Genomic DNA, 23,655 nt, shown 5'->3' on the forward strand with positions numbered 1-23,655 from the left:
TCAAGTAACCTTGAGAGAACAGCTCTGAGGAGGCAAGGAGGGGATCTGGGTTATATAGAAGGTTTGTAACAAAGAGCAGGGAGTTGGAACATCAAAAGATGATGGTTAATTGAAGAAAATCAGATAACCCAAGTTAAGGAATTTAGTGCTTTTCTGTGTATGGGAAGATGCAGGAGTTTGGGCTCACTGAAATCATTCCTTTGATATGCACCTCAGCTATCTGGGGCCAGTGTCCTGTGTTTTCACATCCTGAGTTTCCTCAGGGCTCACCATAGGGAGTGATTGCAGTTTGATGGCAGTTGGGTGGCAGGTCTTCTTTTCTTTCCTGAGTTTCCTCAGGGCTCACTCGCTCACACTGGAGGGCTGCAATCACTGCTGGCTGTGATGTCCTTGTTTGCTGATAGGGCTGCAAATACTCCATGTCTCACATGGGAGGGTCACTGCAGGTGTGGGGGAGCCACTGATTACAGATGTTTGATTATGGATGTTGGCGAACCAACAAAGGAGAAAAGAAAAGTGGGTCCTGGACCTGAGGCTGTAACAGCAGAAGGTGACCAGCACAGTGTGAGTGGGGCGGGGGTGGGGGGGCTGCTGATCCTGGAGCCTCAGCCCCGGGAGGTCAGTTCCAGCACACACAGAGAGAGGAAAAGGCCAGAGCCGTTCGGGGTGGCAGGGGGCACGGCGGGTAGAAATAGCAGGGAGGGCATTTTCTGCCTGCCTGGCCCACCCTTGGCACCAGTTGGGTGCCTTACTTTCTGGCAGAAAACTTTTTTGTTAGCTACAGAGCCATGCAGGAAAAAGGAGGTGGTGTATGTTATCCCTGGGCCAGGCTGAGTTTCTGTGAAGACGTTATTTAACTACAACTATGACCTTGGACTTTTGAGTTCAGTTTGCTTGACCTGCTGCTGCTCCTGCCTTATGGTGACCTCAGAATCCTTGTGGAAACGCTGACCCTCACGATGGAGGCTGTGGAGGGAGTCTAGTCCTCACAAGACCTTGAGGTCGGCCTGCAGTGGCCCCCTGGTCCCACCTTAACTCCTTTTGTTGATTCCCCATGGTTTCCTTTGTGGCTCAGCTGGTAAAGAATCCACCTGCAATGTGGAAGACCTGGGTTCAATCCCTGGGTTGGGAAGATCCCCTGGAGAAGGGAAAGGCTACCCACTCTGGCCTGGAGAATTCCACGGACACAGTCCATGGGATCACAGATTCGGACCCGACTGAATGACTTTCACTTTCATGCCTGGCCTCATGGGTCCCGCTCTTGCCCCCTCCTAGTCTTGTGTTTGTCACAGAGGGTGTGCTAGATGCTCAGTCGTGTCCAACTCGCTCAGTCGTGTCCAACTCTTTGTGACCCCATGGACTGTATAGCCCACCAGTCTCCTCTGTCCATGGGATTTCAGGCAAGAATACTAGAGTGGGTAGCCATTCCCTTTTCCAGGGGATCTTTCCAACCCAGGGATCAAACATGGGTCTCCTAAATTGCAGGCAAATTACTTACTGCCTGAGCTACCCTCACCATTTTGCAAAAACCACACAGGTGGAAAGTTGTTCTCTCAAAAATTCAAGGGCGAGTGGTTTGGAACTTCATAAGGCAGTGTTTGTTGCTGAAGAATCACCAGGGTCCCAACCAGGTGACATTTCCTTGAAGGGACCTGAGGCCGAGCGGCAGAGCCACAACATCAGACCATACTTCCTGAGGGCCGGGCGGGGAGCACATACGTGTGTGGGTGTGTGGGTAGGTGGGTGGGTGGGTGGAGGGAGGGTGGTTGCACAAGAAAAAATTTACAAGTTGAGTTAGAGACGCTTTTCTCCAGCTGCTAAAAGAAGGTGGGTTTGGAAGGAAGATTGGGAGTGATGTGGCCAGCAGAGCCCGACAGCAACCCACATCTAAGTGGGTGGGGTCAGGGTCACTGTTTTGGTTGCTAGTAAGTGACACCCTCCTGGAGAAGGAAATGTCAACCTGCTCCAGTATTCTTGCCTGGAAAATCCCATGGACGAGGAGCCTGGCGGACTACAGTCCATGGGGTCGTGAAAGACTGGAATACGGCTGAGCGACTGAGCATGCAAATGCACGCATGAAAGGGACACCCAACCTGAAGAATCATTAACCAAACATCAACAAGGCAGGGATTTGTTGGTAACTTATTGGCCCAGGTAAGCAGAAAAGGTCAAGGTGTTGCTGGAGACATCTGCAAGCAGACTCTGCCCAGGGATCATGCCTCTGTCTCCTCCTCATTGGCATCTCCTTCTCTTCTCCTGCAGAAGGGGACTCAGCCTGGGCAGTCAGCACTTCAGGTTTGCTGTCCAGAGGGAGAGGGGCCCTGGGGCCTGACCCCTGAGGCTCCAGCCCACCTCCTGCCCTGCATGACTTCAGAGGGCAGGGGCAAGGCGGAGAGTGGGATTTCCCTTTGGACCATGTGGTTGCCAGTAGGGAAGGAGATGCCCCTCTACTTGGAGGGAAGTCTGCTCAGGCATCCCACGTGCTGTGCTGCGCTTAGTTGCTCAGTCCTGTCTGACCCTCTGTGACCCTATAGACTGTAGCCGGCCAGGCGGAGTGGGTTGCCATGCCTTCCTCCAGGGGATCTTCCCGACCTAGGGACTTGAACTCAGGTCTCCTGCATTGCAGGCAGATTCTTTACCATCTGAGCCACCAGGGAAGCCCAAGTATACTGGAGTGGGTAGTCTATCCCTCTTCCAGTGGATCTTCCTGACCCAGGAATTGCACTGGGGTCTCCTGCATTGCAGGTGGATTCTTCACCAGCTGAGCTATCATGGTAGTAATCCAATTTCTGATCATCAAGGAATCCCAGGCACAGGTGGGATGGCCCTCAGATGTTACGGCTGAGTGTCACAACAGCCTATTTGGATGTTGGGTGACACTGCCCTACCCCCCGGCTTTGGTGGTGCCTCTGCAGCCTGTGGGTCAAGGCTCTCCCTTGCTGGCTGCCCCCCTGCACCCTTCTTAGTGCTAAATCCTCCTTGAAGTCATTGTAATGGATGTGCAACTCCCTCCATTCTTCCCCTTTCTTTGTAGCCACCGGGACAACGGTCCAGTTGCCAAGATGTGGGCGCCCAGGTTGCTCAGGGGAGGGGCTGGCCTGGCCTGGCCTGGATCCCTTTCTGATGATGGAGGACTTGTTCTCCTTGGTGTTCCAAGGTGGTCCAGTGAGAGCCAGGTTCCCACTTCCCTCCCTATTCCCATGAGTTTCCCCTCAGGGTCCCCAAAATCTCAGAAATCCTTCCTTTTGCCTGACTTTTGTGTTTTTCCACTTTTCCCTCCTCCCTCCACTCCACGCCCTCCAGTTCAGTTCAGTTCAGTCGCTCAGTTGTGTCCGACTCTGCGACCCCACGGACTGCAGCACTCCAGGCCTCCCTCTCCATCACCAACTCCTGGAGTTTACTCAAACTCATGTCCATCGAGTCGGTGATGCCATCCAACCATCTCATCCTCTGTCATCCCCTTCTCCTCCCACCTTCAATCTTTCCCAGCATCAGGGTCTTTTCCATACCCTCAGTGGAGGGCAAGTCCTGGTCACCGACTCCGTACCCGGGAGCCCACGATCAACACTCTCCCAGCCTCTGGGCCCCTCTGCCCAGGGGTCTTGTCTGTGGGACTTTGGGCTCAGAAACTGGGTCCCCCCGGAAGACGGTCCAACTGGGAGGCTCACACGAGGCTATAAATCGATTCTCAAACCTTGGGGCTGGGGGCTCCCAGGAGGCTCCAAGCCCCTAGTCATGCTGCTTCCCAGGTGGGGCCCTGGAAAACTGGCCTTTATCCCGGGGCTTGTGTCTCCCTAGCTCATGTCCTGGCCACTTTTGCTTCTGCTCTTCTTGTCTTTGGCTCAGACAACTTAACCAGGCTCTATGCCTGCCTTCTCCCAGTGCAACCAGTCTCCAGGACACCCAGACTGCCTCTCTGGACTTACAAGTCACTGAGACCCTCTGCCTGGCTTCTCTCTTGAAGATGCTGTTGCCTGAGATCAAGCCTGGCCTGAGTGCTGCTGGTGTGAGCAGGGCATCCACACTTGTCTGCTCTTGACCCTGTCAGTGTCCCTACCTGGGCGTTGAAGAACCAGATCACAAAGTCCTAGGAGTGTAGCTATGGAAGCCCTCTTGGCTCCTTGGGAGGGTGACCCGCCACGATGATGGGTGGGCAGGAGCAGTGTCACACCCTTGAGCACACACGGTGGGTGTGTTTCTAGGTGGCACGGAGATTGCTGAAGGGCAAGCAGCAGCAGTGTGCCAAGAGGGAGGTGTCCAAGGACACCCGGGGTCACCAGACATCACCCTCAGTTAGCGCATGACTCAGATAGAAGGCTCTGGCAGGGCGAAGGCCTGGTCGTGAAGTGATGTAACCGTCACCTGTCCCCTTCACTTGCCACCTTTAAGGTGTACCATGCCAGGGGACACACACTGCCCTGCTCCTTCCACCTTGTCCCTGATCCACCCATCCTCTGCTTCAGGCTACACTGGGGGTGGGGAGCGCGGGGTGCCCTGGTTTGTGAAGTGAAAGTGAAAGTGTCAGCCACTCAGTCACGTCCAACTCTTTTGTGACCCCATGGACTATAGCCCGCCAGGCTCCACTGTCCATGGAATTTTCCAGGCAAGGATACTGGAGTGGGTGGCCATTTCCTTCTCCAGGGGATCTTCCCAGCCCACGACTGAACCCTGGTCTTCTGCATTGCAGGCAGATCCTTTACCATCTGAGCTGTGAGGGAAGCCCTATCTCCCCCCATACAGATGTTAATACAACACGGTGTAAGTACCCTCCAGGAGGCATACAATGGCAAATGGTAAAATTAGGAAGGGATGAGTTTTGAGCATTTATTACTTTTATTTTTAATAGAAATTATTTAGTTTTTTTCTCCCAGCAATCTTGATTCCAGCTTGTGCTTCATCCAGCCCGGCATTTCCCATGATGTACTCTGCATACAAGTTAAATAAGCAGGATGACAATATACAGCCTTGACATACTTCTTTACCAATTTGGAACCAATCTGTTTTTCCATGTCCAGTTCTAACTTGCTTCTTGACCTGCATACAGATTTCTCAGGAGGCAGTTCAGATGGTCTGGTATTCCCATCTCTTTAAGAATTTTCCACAGTTTGTTGTGATCCACACAGTCAAAGGCTTTGGCGTAGTCAATAAAGCAGAAGTAGATGTTTTTCTGGAACTCTCTTGCTTTTTGTATGATCCAACGGATGTTGGCAATTTGATCTCTGGTTCCTCTGCCTTTTCTAAATCCAGCTTGACCACCTGGGAGTTCTCGGCTCACACACTGTTGAAGCCTGGCTTGGAGAATTTTGAGCATTACTTTGCTAGCGTGTGAGATGAGTGCAATTGTGCAGTAGTTTGAACATCCTTTGGCATTGCCTTTCTTTGGGAAAGAAATTGTGGACACTGCTGAGTTTTCCAAATTTGCTGGCATATTGAGTGCAGCACTTTCACAGCATCACCTTTTAGGATTTGAAATAGCTCAACTGGAATTCCATTACCTCCACTAGCTTTGTTCGTAGTGATGGTTCCTAAAGCCCACTTGACTTCACATTCCAGGATGTCTGGCTCTAGGTGAGTGATCCCACCATTGTGGTTATCTGTGTCATTAAGATCTTTTTTGTATAGTTCTTCTGTGTATTCTTGCCACCTCTTCTTAATATCTTCTGCTTCTGTTAGGTTCATACCCTTTCTGTTCTTTATTGTGCCCATCTTTGCATGAAATGTTCCCTTGGTATCTCTAATTTTCTTGAAGAGATCACTAGTCTTTCCCATTCTAACGCTTTCCTCTGTTTCTTTTCACTGATCACTGAGGCAGGCTTTCTTATCTTTCCTTGCTATTCTTTGGAACTCTGCATTCAGATGGTTCAATCTTTCCTTTTCTCCTTTGCCTTTAGCTTATCTTCATTTCACAGGTATTTGTAAGGCCTCCTCAGACAACCATTCTGCCTTTTTGCATTTCTTTTTCTTGGGGATGGTCTTGATCACTGCCTCCTGTAAAACGCCAGGAATCTCTGTCCTGAGTTCTTCAGACACTCTGTCTATCAGATCTAATCCCTTGAATCTATTTGTCACTTCTACTGTATAATAATAAGGGATTTGACTCCAGCACAAGCTGGAATCCAGATTGCTGGGAGAAATATCATTAACCTCAGATATGCAGATAACACCATCCTTATGGCAGAAAGCAGAGGAACTGAAGAACCCCTTGATGAAAGTGAAAGAGGAGAGTGAAAAAACTGGCTTAAAACTCAACATTCAAAAAACGAAGATCATGGCATCCAGTCCTATCACTTCATGGCAAATAGATGGGGAAACAACAGAAACAGTGACAGACTTTATTTTCTTGGGCTCCAAGATCACTGCAGGTGGTGACCGCAGCCATGAAATTAAAAGACATTTGCTCCTTGGAAGAAAAGTTATGACCAACCTAGACAACATATTAAAAAGCATAGACATTACTTTGCCTACAAAAGCCCATCTAGTCAAAGCTATGCTTTTTCCAGTAGTCATGTATGGATGTAAGAGACCATAAAGAAAGCTGAGCGCCAAAGAATTGATGCTTTTGAACTGTGGTATTGGAGAAGACTCTTGAGAATTCCTTGGACTTCAAGGAGATCAAACCAGTCCATCCTAAAGGAGATCAGTCCTGAATATTCATTGGCAGGACTGATGCTGAAGCTGAAGCTCCATTTGGCCACCTGATGCAAAGAACTGACTCATTGGAAAATCCCCTGATGCTGCGAAAGATTGAAGGCAGGAGGAGAAGGGGATGACAGGGATGAGATGGTTGGATGGCATCACCGACTCAATGGATATGAGTTTGAGTAAGCTCTGGGAGATGGTGCTGGAGAGGGAAGACTGGTGTGCTCCAGTCCATGGGGTTGCAAACAGTCGGACATGACTGAGTGACTGAACTGAACTGACTGATTTAATTTTTTAAAAGGATTTTTTTGATGTGGACCATTTTTAAAGTCTTTATTGACTTTGTTACAATAGTGCTTCTGTTTTGTTTTTTGCCTTTGAGGCATAGGGATCAAGCCTGTACCGCCTGCATTGGAAGGCGAAGTCTTGAACACTGGACTGCCAGGGAAACCACTAATTTTAAGTTTGTAAAAATTGAGCTTTGGAAATGGCTGTCTTCAACACCAGCTCATGGAACTCCTGAAAAGTAGTTCCAGTTCAGGAACTCCTGAAATGTAGTGAGCAGGTACAAGCTGGCTCCAGAATACCACTGTCTCCCATCCAGGTGGACCTGGCTCAGGGCCTGGTGGACACCCTGCTCCCAGCAACTTGAGTCCACTGCTTGGTGGCCTTGGCTCCAGCTGCCCTCTGAGATGATGGTCATGCCATCACCTTGTCCTTCTCCAGCCAAGCCCCCCCGACCTCAATGCCTCTAGCATCCAACTGGTCACCTCAGTTCTTCCTGGGCCAGGCTGACCTCTGGCCCAGGACTGCTCTCTGGAATGTGTCCTCAGGCAGCCCCACCCTCCTCCGGCTCTGACCATGGTGACCACCCTCCATGCACTGCTTTCCTCCCCCGGTTCTAGAGCACGGGTTTCCAGCCTGCCTCCTCCCCAGAGACTGTCTCCTGCACCAGGCCCTCTTCCTTCTCTCACCCCTGGTTCTGCCCTAGGTTTCTTATTTCTCCAGTCCTCTCCTCTGAGATTCTATCCACTCCCAGGCTTCAACTGACACCTTAATTTACGACTTGGGTAGGTCTCTCTAGACCTTTCTCTAAATTCCACAACCTCCTGGAAATCTGCCCATGGCTTCAATCTGGCACTGTTGCCTGCCCTGAACCCTGGCTATCCGCAGAGTCCAGGGATTCTTCCTAGAAGATGGATGGCAACTCGCCGGCCAGTGGAACTTTGTCTCCTGCTTCAAGTTTAACCGAGCTTCTATAGGATGTTCTGGCGGCATCTGCTCTGTGTGGGTAAGGGAGGCCGCAGGGCCTTGAACTGATCCCAGCCCCCTCACCAGTGGAAGACCCAGTGCAGCCTGCAGCTTGGAGCTAAGAGTAAGTTCCCAATAGGACTTCCCCAAGGGCCTTGTGACACAGTCTCCCCGCCTCCTGGGACCCTCCATGCCCAAGAGAGCCGTGCGCCTCCCCCGGACTGTCTCCATTGCACTTTTCCTTCACCAGGGTTCAAGCTGCTGCTGCTGCTGCTAAGTCACTTCAGTCGTGTCCGACTCTGTGCGACCCCATAGACAGCAGCCCACCAGGCTCCCCTGTCCCTGGGATTCTCCAGGCAAGAACACTGGAGTGGATTGCCATTTCCTTCTCCAATTCATGAAAGTGAAAAGTGAAAGTGAAGTCGCTCAGTCGAGTCCGACTCTTAGCGACCCCATGGACTGCAGCCTATTAGGCTCCTCCGTCCATGGGATTTTCCAGGCAAGAGTACTGGAGTGGGGTGCCATTGCCTTCTCCGAGGGTTCAAGCTAACTGATGTTAATTTAACATAGTCACAACCTTCCACAATGCAACGCAGAACAGCCCCCCAGGATATGCTGAACTGAATTAAAATGGAGAGGTTACGCCCTTGGTGGAAGATTCACCTGGGAAGACTCGATTCTGAGATGCGTAAGTTCTGAACACCCTCTCTGTGGCAGATTGTTGCAGTCCTGTCGGGTTTGTCTTTGTTTCCTTTTAGTCCCTCTGCAGAGACTAGGCCTTGGCTGTGAGACCTGCATTGGCCAATAGGAGAGCAGCAAATGTGATGCAGGTAGAAACCTGAACAGCATGCGGGCTTGATCTCTCTCATTGCAGATGTCCTGAGAGCACCAGGTGAAGGAGCCTGAGCTAATTTGCCGGAGGGTGAACCCAGGATCCAGCCCACAGCCAACTGCCAGACCTGAGTGAGGCCCTCGACTGCCCTCTGATCACAGATGTGCACCTAGGTCCAGCTGAGCCTGAGAGAGCTGTCCATCTGGGCCCAGCCCCATCACTGATCCACATAACTGTGACACTCACAAATTTTTAAAATATTTATTCGGCTGTGCCAGGTCTTAGATCTTCATTGTGGCATGCGGGATCTTTAGCTGCCACATGTGGGATCTAGTTCCTTGACCAAGGGTTGAACCTGAGCATTGAGAGCTCGGAGTCTTAGCCACCGCACCACCAGTGCGTCGCTTTAGTCATGTCCGACAATTTGCAACATTATGGACCTTAGCCCACCAGGCTCCTCTGTCCATGGGATTCTCCAGAGATGAATACTGGAGTGGGTTGCCATGCCCTCCTCCAGGGGATCTTCCCTACCCAGGAATTGAACCTGCGTCTCTTATGTCTCCTGCATTGGCAGGTGGGGTCTTTACCATTCGTGCCACCTGGGAAGCCCGGGGAAGTCCCATAAATTGGTTGTTTTAAGCCATTAAGTTTTGGGGGTAGCTTTTTCGTGCAAAGTGAGCTGCATTGCTCCTTAGGACAACTAGTCTCTGGAGAGCTGAAAATGGTCAGACAGGCAGGCCCAGTGCCTCGGCCACAAGGCTATGCCATGAGCACCCTGGGAAGCCCTGGAGGATACGCCACCTCCAGATCCCAGGTGAGGCCAGTGCGGCTTCACCTTGCACACAAAATGGAAGGGGTGCCCTGAAACTCAATAACATTTTCATGCAGTTCAGCAAACTATGGCTCATGGGCTGGCTGCCTATTTTTGTAAATAAAGCTTGGTTCTGCAAGCAGGGTAGGGTCACAAAAACACAGGCTCAGATCCTGTTCGTATTAAAAGTTTGAGACTTTGTCATGGATTTTTTGTGTTAATCTTATTTATTTGTGCTTTTTTTTTTTTTTTTTAAGCTCCTTTGATTTGGGCCAAGTCCTTTCCAACATACTGAGTGAGCCCTTTTATCTAACTGGATCTCAAATCTCTACCTGATTATTACACTCCCACCAAGGGTCATCATTTAGGCTGTTGCCGGACATTTACATCCTTTTGTGAATGAAGATCAAGTCCTACTCAGGAGAAAGCAGAGGGCCAGGTAACCAGAGAGCTGGGGTCAGCTTCCAGCGGCAGAAGGGCTCTCCCTAAAGGTCCCCATTTCTTCAAAGTCCCACAGACTCCTCTCTGTGGCCTCCTTGGGTAGGTGTCATGGGCAAAGCCTAGGAGCTGTAGGATTCGGTCTCCAGATGACCTGTGAAAACGTTTCGGTTTATTTGTGTATTTGATTCCTGCCCCTCTCCCGCCTTAGACTGTGGTTGTATCCAGCTCCCCATTAAGCCTACACATAGCTGAAATATTTATGCTAGTTGGTATTTTCTAAAGTCTCTTTGCACCATCAGCCCTGGGATGCAGAAGTGTGTGTCTGCAAGAGGGCTCTCCCCGAGGCCATATTTACTCCCTGGAGAACCATCCAGACCACATCTGGTGACCTCAGTGCAGTCTGTCCACATTTTTTTTTTACTCTAAGTGGCCAAACATCTCCAAATCAGACTTGAGCTCATCCGGGGGCCTGAGGGAGAAACAGAAGTCTCCCTGACTTCAGGGAGACCGTGGGCAGTAACGGATGAGTCACCCACTCCCTCTGGAATCTGGAGATGGGGCTGCTCTCTCACCAAGGCAGGGCCAGGCTGTGTCAGTTGGCGGCATGTGAGGAATCTGAAGGGAGTGGATTTGCTGGGAGAAAGGGAGAGATTTTCCCATGATGCTCCTCTGATGTTCATCTGCAAACACTCTCTGCCTTTTCAGGGTTTCTCCAGGAGTGCTTCCATTTCAGGGACCCAGTCTCCGCTTCTCCTGCTGGTCCATTATCCACAACACCGAGAGAAGAATTCGCGTTTTCTCTTTATCCCTCCAGAGATCAAGCCAGGAGTTCGGAGGGGCTGGAGGGCAGTGTTCTGTACAGCTTTCTTCCAACCGGAACAGAGAGGGGCTCACATATTTCCAGAGGATCAAGATGGGCTAGTCATGTAACCACAGAGTTCTAATGTGCCCACCCTGGCACCACTGCCAAGAACTTATGAAATTAACCCAGGGTCCGGCTCATGATGTGTCTATGGTCATCACAGGGCTAACCTGGCCTCTTGCCTGCTCCAGTGTTCTGTTTACCTCTTCTGCCTGCTCTCCTCAGGAGTCGGGAGGATATTGAAAAACACAACATTGTCCTTTATTTATGTCCAGTGGGACCACCAAGATGATTCCCAATAGGCCTGGCCAGGGCAGATGGACTGGCTGGGGAACAGCATGCGTGCACACACACACACACACACACACACACACACACACACAAACTCATACAGAGACACATACACAAGTGCCATCTCAATACTGATCATTTTATTTCAGTATTTCTGTTTTAGGCAAGGTCAGACCCTGCTACAGGCTTGGGTAACAGTGCTGACTCTGCAGGTGAAGGTTCTTTCTCTGTCCCAGTGTTGTGGAATCCGGAGTCGCAAAACACACCTTGGAGGACACTTAAGACAGTGGAGTACAGTTTATTACGCCAGCAGGTCCAAGGGTGAATCGGTTCCCAACAAGGACCCTGATGCTTCTGAGAGGCCCAGTTTTATACCCCCCACTACATGACTGGTTACGTGTTAGCAACCTCTCTGTTGCATGTGATTGAGTTTTACAACAAGTAGGTGCTAGGAAAACAAACAATTAAGGTTAAAGGAGGGAGGGTGGGGGGACAATGATTATACATCAAGAGGGGATGTCTCCATGGTTAATCTAACAGGGGCAGCCTGACTTCAACTACAATCTCTGTTTGCCATCTGTAAGGAGGGAAGTCTCCAGGAGACCTGGTTTTCACTAGTGACCATTTCCTCACTCCTGGGCTTGGGTTCAGGCCCAGTTCACATCCTGTATTTAAGATGGATGACAGGCTTCAAGATGGAGTCTCTCCTGCTTTCCTCACATGGGCCCCAACACTAGGATGTGGCCCTGATGTCACCCTTGGCAAGGAGGGAGCAACGGGCCTCCCCCAGCGGGGACCAGTCACCCTGCCGGGGGCACAGTTTCTGCTTGTGGTCTTAACGGACGGAGGGCGGGAAATGGCTTTAAACTGGTCAATGCTCTGAGCCCTTAGAACACGTAGGAAGAAGCACAGGGCTGCTTTGGAACAGCCGTATTCCAGCCACAGAGGGGAACACCCCATACTCTTACCAGGTTTTAAGAGGAAGAAAATCCAAAATCTGCGGCTCAGGCAGCCGATTTGAGAAGGATCTAACCCCTTTCTGTTTCCTCATACTTGGTCTGGGTGAGGAGGACTGGTTTCCTCCAAGGTCGAGGGCCTGCCTCTGGCTGAGCTGTCTGGCCCTGGCTCCCTGAGATGGACGAGCTCCTGGCTTTGGCTCTGCTGTCCCCCACTGCCCCCACCCCCAAGCTGGGTGCCGGCGGGGAGGGTGGGCAGGAAGGGCAGTGGCAGGACCCTCGGGAAGGGGCTACGGTGAGCCTGCTCCTGGACTCCTGGAGGGCTGTCCTCCTCAGCTCCTCGAGTCACCTGGTGGCGTGACGATAACTGTCTCGTCACATCTGTCATCTGCAGCTGCCGGCTGGCCGAGAGCAGGAAGCGGGCTCGTCACTGGGCAAAGGGATGGTGACCTCAGGGAAGAACCCATCCTCACTTCCTGGAAGATGGGCTGCCTGGAGAAGAAAAGTCAGGCAAGCTGCCAGCGCCAGGGTGGGCTTGGGCACAGATGCCCTCTCTGTCCCCACACAAGCCCTCCTTTCAACGGGCCCTGTGCAAACCAAACGCAGAGCACCTTCCTCCCGGGTCACCTGCTCTGTGGCCGGGAGGGCCTGACTCACTGGGGTGGCCATGCATTTTCCTGACAGGAAGCTCGGTGTGGGGACTCGGTGAGCCTCGCTGCCAGCATCTCCTGTGTTTGTGGAGGCCGAGGGGGTGGGTATCAGCTGCTCCCCACCCTGTGCGGCCAGCCAGCCGGGCAGCCCTGGGCGCTGCTACTGCGGTTACCTCAGAGGGGGCGTCCAGCCTGGTGGCCGGGCAGGGCCCCGGGGAAGCTGGCCTGCCTCGCTTCTGGCCGCTCTCTCCCTGTACTTGCTGGCGTTTCCTCTGGGCCCGTGTGCAGAAGCACTGTGGTGGGGAGATGGGGCTGGGGTTCCGCTCTGAGTTTCCCAGCAGAGAGGTGCTGAGAGCAGGCGGAGGCCTGCCCACCCCCCACGGGCTGCCCAGACTTGGCCCATGAACCACGGTCCCAGCCCAATGCTCCCCGGTTGGCCAGAGCGCCGAGGGTCCTGTCAGGAAGGAGGGGGCGGCCAGGTCACAGGACTCACACATCCTGAGTGTGACTGATTTTCTGCCGCTTGACGTCCTTTTGTTTGGTTTCTCTTTTGCTTTCCCTTATTTTTAGTAAAGCCCTATTAGAAAGTTCCAGGCTTGGGTTGGGGAGTGAAAGGGGTGTGCGTGTGGTCAACTGGTTGACTGGGAGGTGACAGAGAAGTGGTTTTCATCAGGAGCAAAAGAGTGGGAGGATGGTCCCAGGGACAGAGCGGGTTCCCTAGGGCCCACCCCATCCTCAGTCCCTCGGGGGGCCTCTCCACCCAGCCTGCGAGGAAGTACCTGCCTCTGTTTCCCACCAGAAGGTCGATTCTGGTTTCAGGGCTGACCTGTAAGCCCCCGGGCAGGGGGATCTTATCCCCGAGTGACTGTTTGGAAGGGTCTCACTCCGCCAGCTTGTGTATGAGCCGCTGAAGTGTGAAAGTTGCTCAGTTGTGTCCGACTCTTTGTGATCCCATACACTATACTGTCCATGGAATTCTCCAGGCCAGAATACTGGAGTGGGTAGCCGTTCCCTTCTCCAGGGGATCTTCCCAACCCAGGGATCGAACCCAGGTCTCCTGCATTGTAGGCGGATTCTTTACCAGCTGAGCCACCAGGGAAGCCCATGACCCTTGGAGGCCAAGGGCAATTTCTTAACCAGAAAGATGAGTGAAGAACCGGTCCCTGGGGCAAAGTAAATGGGCAGCCAGGTCCCTGGTCTTGTGGGGAGGAGAGGTGGGGAGGAGAGGTGGGCCTTTCCTCTTGGTCTGGTGGCCATGGAAGGAGCACGAGTCAGATGGGGAAGCCCAGTGCCCTCCCATGCAGGTTGACTTACTCTGCAGGCTCCTTGTGGAAGTCGTCGTGGAACTGGGACGGCTGGTCTGCTGGGGGCCACACGAGGAGAACTGAGGGCCCAGAGCCGACGCCTTGACCTTGGGTGGGTTCATGTCCAGGATCTCCAGGGTGCGGGGGCCCCGGGGCTTGCAGATGAAGCTTGATGTGAATCCCCTGGAACAAAACATCCAACCTAAAGTCACAGGAGGAAGAAGGAAGGACTCCCCCTCTGGCTCTAAGAGATGCCAGGCGGGCACCATCCTGGGCACCAGGGGGTGGGGTGGGGTAGAGAGGGCACCTGGTGGCATAAATCCCTGCATGTGGAGCTCACACTTTGGGGGAGGAGGGAGATGATGAGAGAGGAGATGAAGCAAGGGAGCAGAATAGGGAACCTGAGAGAGTATTACAGTGTCAGATCGAATGGCCAGGAAAGGTGTGTCTGGCTCCAGTTAGTTCCATATCCCAGTCCCTGGAACCCTACATGACAACAGGAAATCAAGGCTGCAGGTGTGAGGTTTTCCTAGATTACTGGGCTATCTGTAATCACAAGCATCCTTAAGAGTGGGAGAGAGGCAGAGGAAGAAAGAGAAATAGGTGTGGCTGTGGAAAAAAAGGTACAGATGCAATGCCACTGGCTTTGAGGATGGAGGAAGGGGCCATGAGGCTTTTTTAGGTGGTGCTGGTGGTAAAGAACCCGTCTGTCAATACAGGAGACGTAAAAGATGCTGGTTTGGTCCCTGGTGCGGGAAGATCCCCTCGAGGTTGTCATGGCAACCCACTCCTTTATTCTTGCCTGGAGAGTCCCATTAGACAGAGGAGCCTGGTGGGCTGCAGTCCATAGGGTCACAAAGAGTCAGACACGACTGAAGCGACTTTGTATACGCACGCAGGAAGGGGCCACAAGCCCAGGAGGGCAGGAGGCTTCTCAAAGCCAGAAGGGATAGGAAAGAGATTCTTCCCCAGACCTCCAGGGTGTAACCTGTCCTGTGGACACCTTGATTCCAGACCATGAAGACTCATGTGGGACTTCTAATCTACAGAACTGGAAAATAATAAATCCATGCTTATTTAGTGACTAAATTTGTGCAATTGGAAGTTTATCACAGCAGCAATTGGAAGCTGACTTTAGATGGGGTGACCAGGGAAGGCTGCAATGAGAAGATGACATTGAGCCCCCAAACAATCCTGCGAAGCAGGCATTACTACCTTATTTTTCAGATGTCAAAACTGAGGCTCCAAGTTGGTCAAGTTTCCCAAGTTTACATACATAACAAGCAGGCAGTGAACCTGGTGGGATCTTATAGTCAGCCATTCTCCAGATGCTCTCAGGACCCCAGCCCAGTGGGCCGGCTTCATAGAGACAAGAGGCCACGTCCTAGAGCCTGTTCCCTCCTTCCTACAAGTGCCCGCAGCCACCGCAGCTGGGACTGGGGACGTGATTCCCCCACCCAGCTCTTTGCTCCCTGGCTGTCACCGAGGTATAAACAAGCTCAACTTTTATTCCCATCTCGACTTCTGTTGCTATTGTTGTTCCGTCGCTCAGTCATGTCAGACTCTGTGACCCCATGGACAGTAGCACGCCAGACTCCTCTGTCTTCCACCATCTCCCAGAGTTTGCTCGACTTCTGGGGCCTTTGCTATCTATGTGTCCATTTTTCTGACACCTAACTCTGAAGACTGGAGTCCCAGGGGCTGTCACCCAGGGCTGTGGTCACCACTGACTGAGCTGATGTAAGTGCCAGCTCAGCTCCCGGCAGGCAGCAGGGGCTCCCAGCCTGTCCTCCTTTAAGTAGGTGGGTGTCTCAGTCTGCAGGCTGCACGCCGTGAGTGCGGAGCAGACATTGTGAGCTTGGCTAGTAAGGGGGGGTCTTCCCACCGCATCCCCAGGACAGAGATGCTGACCGGCTGCAGGGCACCCAGTGGGCAGTGTGTGTGTGTGTGTGTGTGTGTGTGTGTGTGTATGTGTGTGTGTGTACACCGTGCTGGGGGCTGAAGCTGAGGGCTGTGGGAAGTGAAGGATCTGGTGGCAGGGAGGAGGGTGGGGGCCCTGGAATGGCCTGGATTCTCAGTCTTGCTCTGTTGCTTTCTAGCGGGTGAGGGAGAGTGAGCAATCTGCTGACATCTCGGGAGCCTCAGTTTCCCCATCTGTGACATGGCTTCTGTAGGACAGCTCTGAAGGTTCAGTGAGGTGATGTCCCTGGGGCCAGCTGTGGTAAAGCGACCCGTGAACAGGGGTGATGGCTCTGGGGAGTGAGACTCGGGAGGCAACTGCATAATTTTTTGATTCATTTCATTATGCCTCCCCACCTTTTTTTTTTTTTTTTACATTGAGAATCTGTTACTTTAATAATCAGAAAAATAAAACTTAAATATTTGAAAAGTCTCCAAATTCAAATTTAGAAAAAGACTGGTGTAAAAAACTGCCTGTACTCTAGACAAGAAATCTTTCATACCTGGTTGAAAGGATAGAGATTTAGCCCTCTTGCAATTTTTTAACTTTGATTTTTTTTCTTTAAAAAGCAAATTAATTTTCATGTCATGTATAACACTGTCCTTCCAGGTAAACTGCCTCAGAGCAGCAATTTGGTCTAGTTCACCTATGATATCCACTGTCCAGCACAGTTCTGAGCACACATGTGCTAAACTGCTTCAGTCGTGTCCGACTCTTTGCAACCCCATGGACTGTAGCCCGCCAGGCTCCTCTGTCCATGGGGTTCTCCAGTCAAGAATACTGGAGAGGGTTACCATTCTTCCTCCAGGCAATCTTCCCGACCCTGAGCACACACCCACATGCATTATCAGTGAATGAAAGAAATGTAAAAAGTTAGGGTATATTGATCAGATGAAAGAGTATGCAATCTTCATAAATAACTGTAGGGGCTACTCAGGCACGTGAGAGTGAATGGAGTGAGGCTCAGAACAGAGGAATAAAGCTGCTGTATAATATAGGGAGCTCAACTTGGTGCTCTGTGACAACCTAGAGGGGTGAGATGGGTGGTGGGAGGGAGGTTCAAGAGGGAGGGAACATATGCATACTTAGAGCTGATTCACACTGTTGTACAGCAGAGACTAACATACCAATGTAGAGCAATTATCCTGCAATTAAAAATAAATTAAAAACAAAGGAAACACACACAAACACACATCCAAAATTTCCAGAGCAATACAGCGTGCTCAGTTGCTAAGTCCTGTCTGACTCTGTGACCCCATGGACACATGGCTCCCAGTAGTCCGCCAGGTTCCCCTGTCCACGGGATACACCAGGCAAGAATCCTGGAATAGGTTGCTGTTTTTTCCTCCAGGGGATCTTTCCGACCCAGGGATCTAACCCACGTCTCCGCCATTGGCAGGAGGATTCTTTACCACGCAGCCACCTTGGAAATCCTTGGAGCGATACAGAAAGTGAAAGTGAAAGTGAAAGTGGCTCAGTTGTGTCCGACTCTTTGTGACCATGGTTCTCCAGGCCAGAATACTGGAGTGGGTCGCCTTTCCCTTCTCCAGGGGATCTTCCCAAACCAGGGATTGAACCCAGGTCTCCTGAATTGTAGGTGGATTCTTTACCAGCTGAACCACAAGGGAAGCCGAAGTGAGCGATACAGAGCAGCATGTAAATCTGACTGCAAGTGTGTGAAAACAGGCATGCATTGCTGACACTTTTCTGACACATACAATGAAGCTTTTCTAATTTTGAGATATATATTCTTTTTTCCTTGTTTTTTTGGCTGTGCCGCATGTCTTACAGGACCTCAGTTCTCTGTCCAGGAACTGAAACCAGACTACAGCAGTGAAAGCCCAGAATCCTGACCACTAGACCTCCAGGGAACTCCCTAATGTTGAAATTTGTTATCATTGTTATGGTGGTAAAATACACATAACAAAAATCTTGATTGTTTTAAAATGCAGCCCCATTACACTTTCAGTTCAGTTCAGTTCAGTCGCTCAGTCGTGTCTGACTCTTTTTGACCCCATGAACCGCAGCATGCCAGGCCTCCCTGTCCATCACCAACTCCCGGAGTTCACCCAAACCCATGTCCATTGAGTCAGTGATGCCATCCAACCATCTCATCCTCTGTCGTCCCCTTCTCCTCCTGCCCTCAATCTTTCCTAGAATCAGGGTCATTTTCAAATAAGTCAGCTCTTCACATCAGGTGGACAAAGTATTAGAGTTTCAGCTTTAACATCAGTCCTACCAATGAACACCCAGGACTGATCTCCTTTAGGATGGACTGGTTGGACCTCCTTGCAGTCCAAGGGACTCTCAAGAGTCTTCTCCAACACCACAGTCCAAAAGCATCAATTCTTCGGTGCTCAGCCTTCTTTATAGTTCAACTCTCACATCCATACATGACCACTGGAAAAACCATAGCCTTGACTAGACGGATCTTTGTTGACAAAGTAATGTCTCTGCTTTTTAATATGCTGTCTAGGTTGGTCATAGCTTTCCTTCCAAGGAGTAAGTGTCTTTTAATTTCATGGCTGCGATCATCATCTGCAGTGATTTTGGAGCCCAGAAAAATAAAGTCAGCCACTGTTTTCACTGTTTCCCCATCTATTTGCCATGAAGTGATGGGACCAGATGCCATGATCTTAGTTTTCTGAATATTGAGCTTTAAGCCAACTTTTTCACTCTCCTCTTTTACTTTCATCAAGAGGTTCTTTAGTTCTTCACTTTCTGCCATAAGGGTGGTGTCATCTGTATATCTGAGGTTATTGATATTTCTCCCGGCAATCTTGATTCCAGCTTGTGCTTCTTCCAGCCCAGTGTTTTTCATGATGTACTCTGCATATAAATTAAATAAGCAGGATGACAATATACAGCCTTGACATACTCCTTTTCCTATTTGGAACCAATCTGTCGCTCCATGTCCAGTTCTAACTGTTGCTTCCTGACCTGCATACAGGTTTCTCAAGAGGCAGGTCAGGTGGTCTGGTATTCCCATCTCTTTCAGAATTTTCCACAGTTTATTGTGATCCACACAGTTAAAGGCTTTGGCATAGTCAATAAAGCAGAAATACATGTTTTTCTGGAATTCTCTTGCTTTTTTGATGATCCATTACACTTTAAGAAGGAACAATTGAGAGACCCTGGTAGACACTCCCGAGGTGAGCCCTGGGGCTGTTCCTGGCAGTGGTAACGGCAGAGAGTCAGTCGTGGGTTACCTGGGGATGTCCTCTCACACAAGGGGGCCAGATTTGGAGTTAGCTGTGCAGGTTCAGGATGGCTTGGCCCACTTCACCCTGTGGGGCCTTAGAGCCAATGGGCAGCAAGGTCAAGTTGCAGCGTCTCAGGGATAGCTGAGGTGAGTTGGCAAGAAGTGTAGGGAAGGGATTTTCCTGGGGTTCCAGTGGTTAAGAATCTGCCTGCCAATGCAGGGAACATGGGTTCGATCCCTGGTCCAGGAAGATTCCACATGTTTCAGGGCAGCTAAGCCCGTGGGCCACGACTAGAGAGAAGCCCGTACACTGCAATGAAAGATCCCACGTGCTGCAACTAGGACAAAGCACGACTGAATAAATACATAAAGAAATGAAAAAAAGAAGTGAAGGGAGAGAACAGTCAGGGTGGTAGAGCTGGGGATCTACTAACCTCCCCACCCAGGGCACCCAGGAGAGGGCCCCATCCTTTTGGACAGCCACATGGAGATTGAAAAGCCTACATGCCGGTTAATTTTATGTGGCAGTGTCGTGGGGCCGTGGCACCCAGGTATCTGACCAAACACTGTCTGCATATTTCTGTGCAGGTGTCTCTGGACAAGGCAGACATTCCATGGGGGGGACGCTAAGTAAAGCAGCTTGCCCTCCAGAAAGTGAGTGTGCCCCATCCACTCGCTCTTGGCTTCTGGACTTGTCTCTGCAGCCACGTGAGTCAATTCCTTAATTAAATCTCTCTCCACACACACTTCCTGTTGGCTCTGTTTCTCTGGAGAATCCTGACTAATACACCTAAGAGCGGGCCTCCTCTTGGCCCTGGGACATGACCTTTGTTTGACCAGGGTCGTGTTGTCGCTATGAAAGAACATCTCAGACAGAGCCTCCCTCTGACTGGTGCCTCCCTCTGGCACTGGGGAAAGTGGCCCTTGGCAGACACCAGGGAACCACCCCTTCAACTTGGCAGACCTCTCCCCTCCATAGGGTCCCCACCTGGGCGGCTGCAGGAGGTGGCTGTGTTGACTGAGGGTGCTGGCCACTGTCGCTGAACTCTGGGGGGTGGTGAGTTCGGGGCCCCCTGGAGAGGACGCTGCAGGAGGCAGGGAGGGATGGCTGTCGGAAGGGTCAGCTTGGCCCCTGAGTGGCCCCCCAGCCCTCTCAAGCCCCTGAATGGTGTGAGCTTATTAGTCTAGGCAGCCAGAAGCCAGAGCCAGGAAATGGCGATGGTCTGGCCAGGGATGCAGCCAGATTAGGGCAGAGCAGAAAGAGCACGTGGGAAGTGCACATGGATGGCTGTCGCCTCTGACTCAGGAATATGTGTTCGGCTGTAAGAACACATGGTGCTGGGTCCTAGAAAAGGGTGAAGGTCTATCGATATATTGGTAAATTGGGAAGTGCCCCCGCAAGGTAGGCGGTTACGTATCAGAGAAGCCTGGCCAGCTTCTATGATCTCTGCTCGTCAATAGGAACATTGTGTTGCAAGGGAGTCACAATAAAAAGTTTCTGGAGATATTTAATCTTTACTTGTGTTTGGAATGCTGCTGAGTCATAATCCCAGAGCTGAGATTCCCAAGGCAGAACATCCCCGTGTCCCTTCATTTCTTCGGAGGGAGATACCGTCTGCATTAAGATACGAATCAAAGCTCTCAGGGCTTGCCTAAGTGGACTCTGCTCATCAAAGTTCCTAACTAGTTTCTAACTTGGTCATTGCTGTGGAATTTCATCTGGACTGCAACAAAGTCCAGGGAGGAGAAGGGGGGCTGGGGAGAATGTGGCGGCTGGGGAGAGAGCATGCCGGACGAAGGCAAATTTCACACATGGATGTTTGGTGAGGGTGCACACATGTCTGTATAAATGGTCAGGCTACTCCAATTTCCCTGACCTCCTGGTTCTTAGCCTGTAGTTTCTTTTAGCTCAATGCTGTCATATATTCTTTGGGAACAAATGTGAGGAGGGGAAAGCATATATAGGACATATATGTGAGGGCTTCCCTGGTGGCTAAGTGGTCAAGAATCTTCCTGCAATGCAGAAGATTCGAGTTTGATCCCCGGGTTGGGAAAATCCCCTGGAGAAGGAAATGGCAACCCGCTTCAGTATTCTTGCCTGGAAAATGCCATGGACAGAGGAACCTGGAGGGTTACCCCAGACCATGGGGTCACAAAGAGTCGGACACAACACTTAACAACAACCATAGACATACATAAAATCTCGTTCTTCCTTATTTTTTAAAAGCCACAATACTTGTGGCTGGACAGGAATTTTGACAGTGTGCTTCCCATCTCAGGCTAGCACTGGTGGACGTCTGTGGGGCAGTGAGAGCTCTGACCAGAGGAGCCCACTCCCTCGCCCGCCCTCAGCCACACGGAGGGAATGTCCAGACAAATGCCCTCCTGGTCTGGCTGGGCTCCTCGGCATCTCCACGTGGATGACATGCCAATGCCGTGCAGAGCAGGGCCCCAGCAGATGGCAGGTGGCCAGTGGGTGGGCAAGGCGATGTCTGGGCAGCCCGGCCCCTCACCTTCCCGGAGGTGATGGCTGGAAACCAACCCTGTACATTCCAAGGTGGGGGGGCGGGTCAGCCCTTCCAGGTCGGGACTGACAGATTTCCCTGGGAAAGTGCCTTGGTTCTCCTCGGGATAAATGCTTGTTTTCTTTGAAAAAGCATTTTCGTAGTTTGGTTAACAGCTATTCAAAGCGAAGGACGGTAAGAGGCGGAGAGAAAAAGGAAAAGGAAGCCGTGGGCCGTGGGGAGGCCGTGGGCTGGTGGAGTCTGAACCTTTTCACTCCTGGCTTCCAGAAAGCCAATTTCACAGCAAGACCAGTTGCTGGAAGCCACTGGAGCTGCAATTATCTTTATGCCACCTCAAAGTCAGGGCTAAGCAATGCGGGCTATCATTTTGTCTACCAACGACCCACACCCAGGGCTTCAGGGCCTTCCTTCTCCCCACAAGCAAGGGCCCAACCCAGCCAACTCATCTTCTGGGGCCAGGGGCTGCCCTCCTTTACAGCCTGAGAGAGTGGAGCTGTCAAGCCAGAGAGCCACGCTCTCTTTTCTCCTAGGGATTCATCTAATGCATATTTCGAGCTCCTACTCTGCGCCAGGTACATGGGGGACAAACACCCTACCCACGGCCCCTGTTTTTGAGGACAGTGGGCCCCTGTTGTTGAGGACAGCGGAGACAGTCATGGAGCACATGACCACACAGCGGAACTCTGGCTCACCATCTTTGACACTCTCTGCCCGGTAGAGACATCCAGGACTGCCCTCCCCGGTTCAGGTCCCAAGGTCCTTGCGGCTCATTCCTACACGGCCCTGCCACCCTTCTGCTCCGGAAGCAGGAAAGGAAGGTGCAAGGTCGCTGCCTGCCCCCAGAGGGGTGGGCTTTGGCAACTTCCCCGCCCCCTCCTCTCCCTGACTTTCTTGCCAGGGGGTGCAGCCCTGCCGGGCCTTCTGCCTGTCCTCGGGGGTCCTGATCCTTCCAAGGTGTCCATCAGCTTCTAGAACTTGGCAGGAATCCCTGTTTCTGTGGGGTTTCCGTCAGTGGGAGACTGCAGGAAGGCAGGAAGTTCCCCACGGGGAGGACCAGTGGGCTGGTTTCTCGGACTCCCCTGCACTGTGATGGGGGCCACATCTGCAGGGGGTGGGTGGTTTCAGGCCTCGAGGGGCCTAGAATGCAGGCCTCCCACAGCCTCACCCAGCTCCACAGGGCCCCGCTGCTGAAGGAGTTGCAAGTCAGCTGTGACCACAGCGGAGGTGGGGGCCTGCTCACTGCAGACACAGTAACGGACGTCCCTCCCTGTTCTATGGGGAAAGTAGGGCACGGAAGGCCTGACCCGTCACCATGGCAAAATTGCTCTAATCAGAGACTCCAAGGGTGTCGTCATGATGCTCAGCATGACTCTCTAGAGCTGTGTTTTAGTGCAGGAGCGAGGTTCCTCTGTCTTGAAACTCTCAGCCTGCAGGGCGCTGTGGAGCCGGGCCAGAGGAAGTGGTGGGCGGCGGTCAGGAGACAGGTTGGGTCTGAGTCCAGGGCCAGGACCCTCCCCCAAGCAGGTTCCCTCAGATCTGAAAGAAGGGGCCTGTGAGATCATTAAGAAAAAAAATTCTTTCGAAATTCTAAAGAATCCCTCCTCACCCATTGAGTGAGTGTGCTCATTTGACACAGAGGAACAGAAAACTTTTTTTTTTTCTTCCTGGGGGTCCAGTTTCTGTTTTAGGAAGCTGCCATCTGAGCTAAACGCTTTTACTGACCTCTTCCTCACCTTTCTCCCCTCCACAGCCCCCTCTCCAAAAGCGAACTGCTAAGAGAGGCCACTGACCTCAAATTACTTCTCATCACTCGCCCTCCCAAATGTGTTCAACCAGCAGTTCTTTTTTTTTTTCCAGCAGTTCTTAAAATGAGCCCCTTGGGTGTGTTTGTAAGTTTTTCTCTCCTTCTGGCCTGACGACTAGTGATTCTC

The 23,655-nt window shown here is 51.6% G+C and overlaps 1 protein-coding gene and 1 long non-coding RNA gene across 3 annotated transcripts in view; one reads left to right on the forward strand and one right to left on the reverse strand.

Annotated features, from left to right (window-relative positions):
- The first annotated feature begins 8,347 nt into the window (after positions 1–8,347).
- LOC122698557 lies at positions 8,348–11,020 on the forward strand. Its single transcript, XR_006342368.1, has 4 exons — positions 8,348–8,578; positions 8,765–8,853; positions 9,791–9,972; positions 10,680–11,020. It is a non-coding gene; the product is annotated as an uncharacterized LOC122698557 (long non-coding RNA).
- A 389-nt stretch (positions 11,021–11,409) lies between these two features.
- Positions 11,410–23,655, reverse strand: part of ARMC9 (armadillo repeat containing 9) — a 171,376-nt gene continuing 159,130 nt past the window's right edge. For both annotated transcript variants that reach the window (XM_043909702.1, XM_043909703.1), the window contains exons 24-25: positions 14,048–14,220; positions 11,410–12,575 (exon numbers count right to left, since the gene is read on the reverse strand). In XM_043909702.1, the coding sequence (XP_043765637.1) occupies positions 12,553–12,575; positions 14,048–14,220 (196 nt within the window). In that variant the 3' untranslated portion in view covers positions 11,410–12,552. The remainder of the gene's footprint in view (positions 12,576–14,047; positions 14,221–23,655) is intronic.

This window comes from Cervus elaphus, chromosome 8 (assembly GCF_910594005.1).
Source record: "Cervus elaphus chromosome 8, mCerEla1.1, whole genome shotgun sequence".
Classification (NCBI taxonomy): domain Eukaryota; kingdom Metazoa; phylum Chordata; class Mammalia; order Artiodactyla; family Cervidae; genus Cervus; species Cervus elaphus.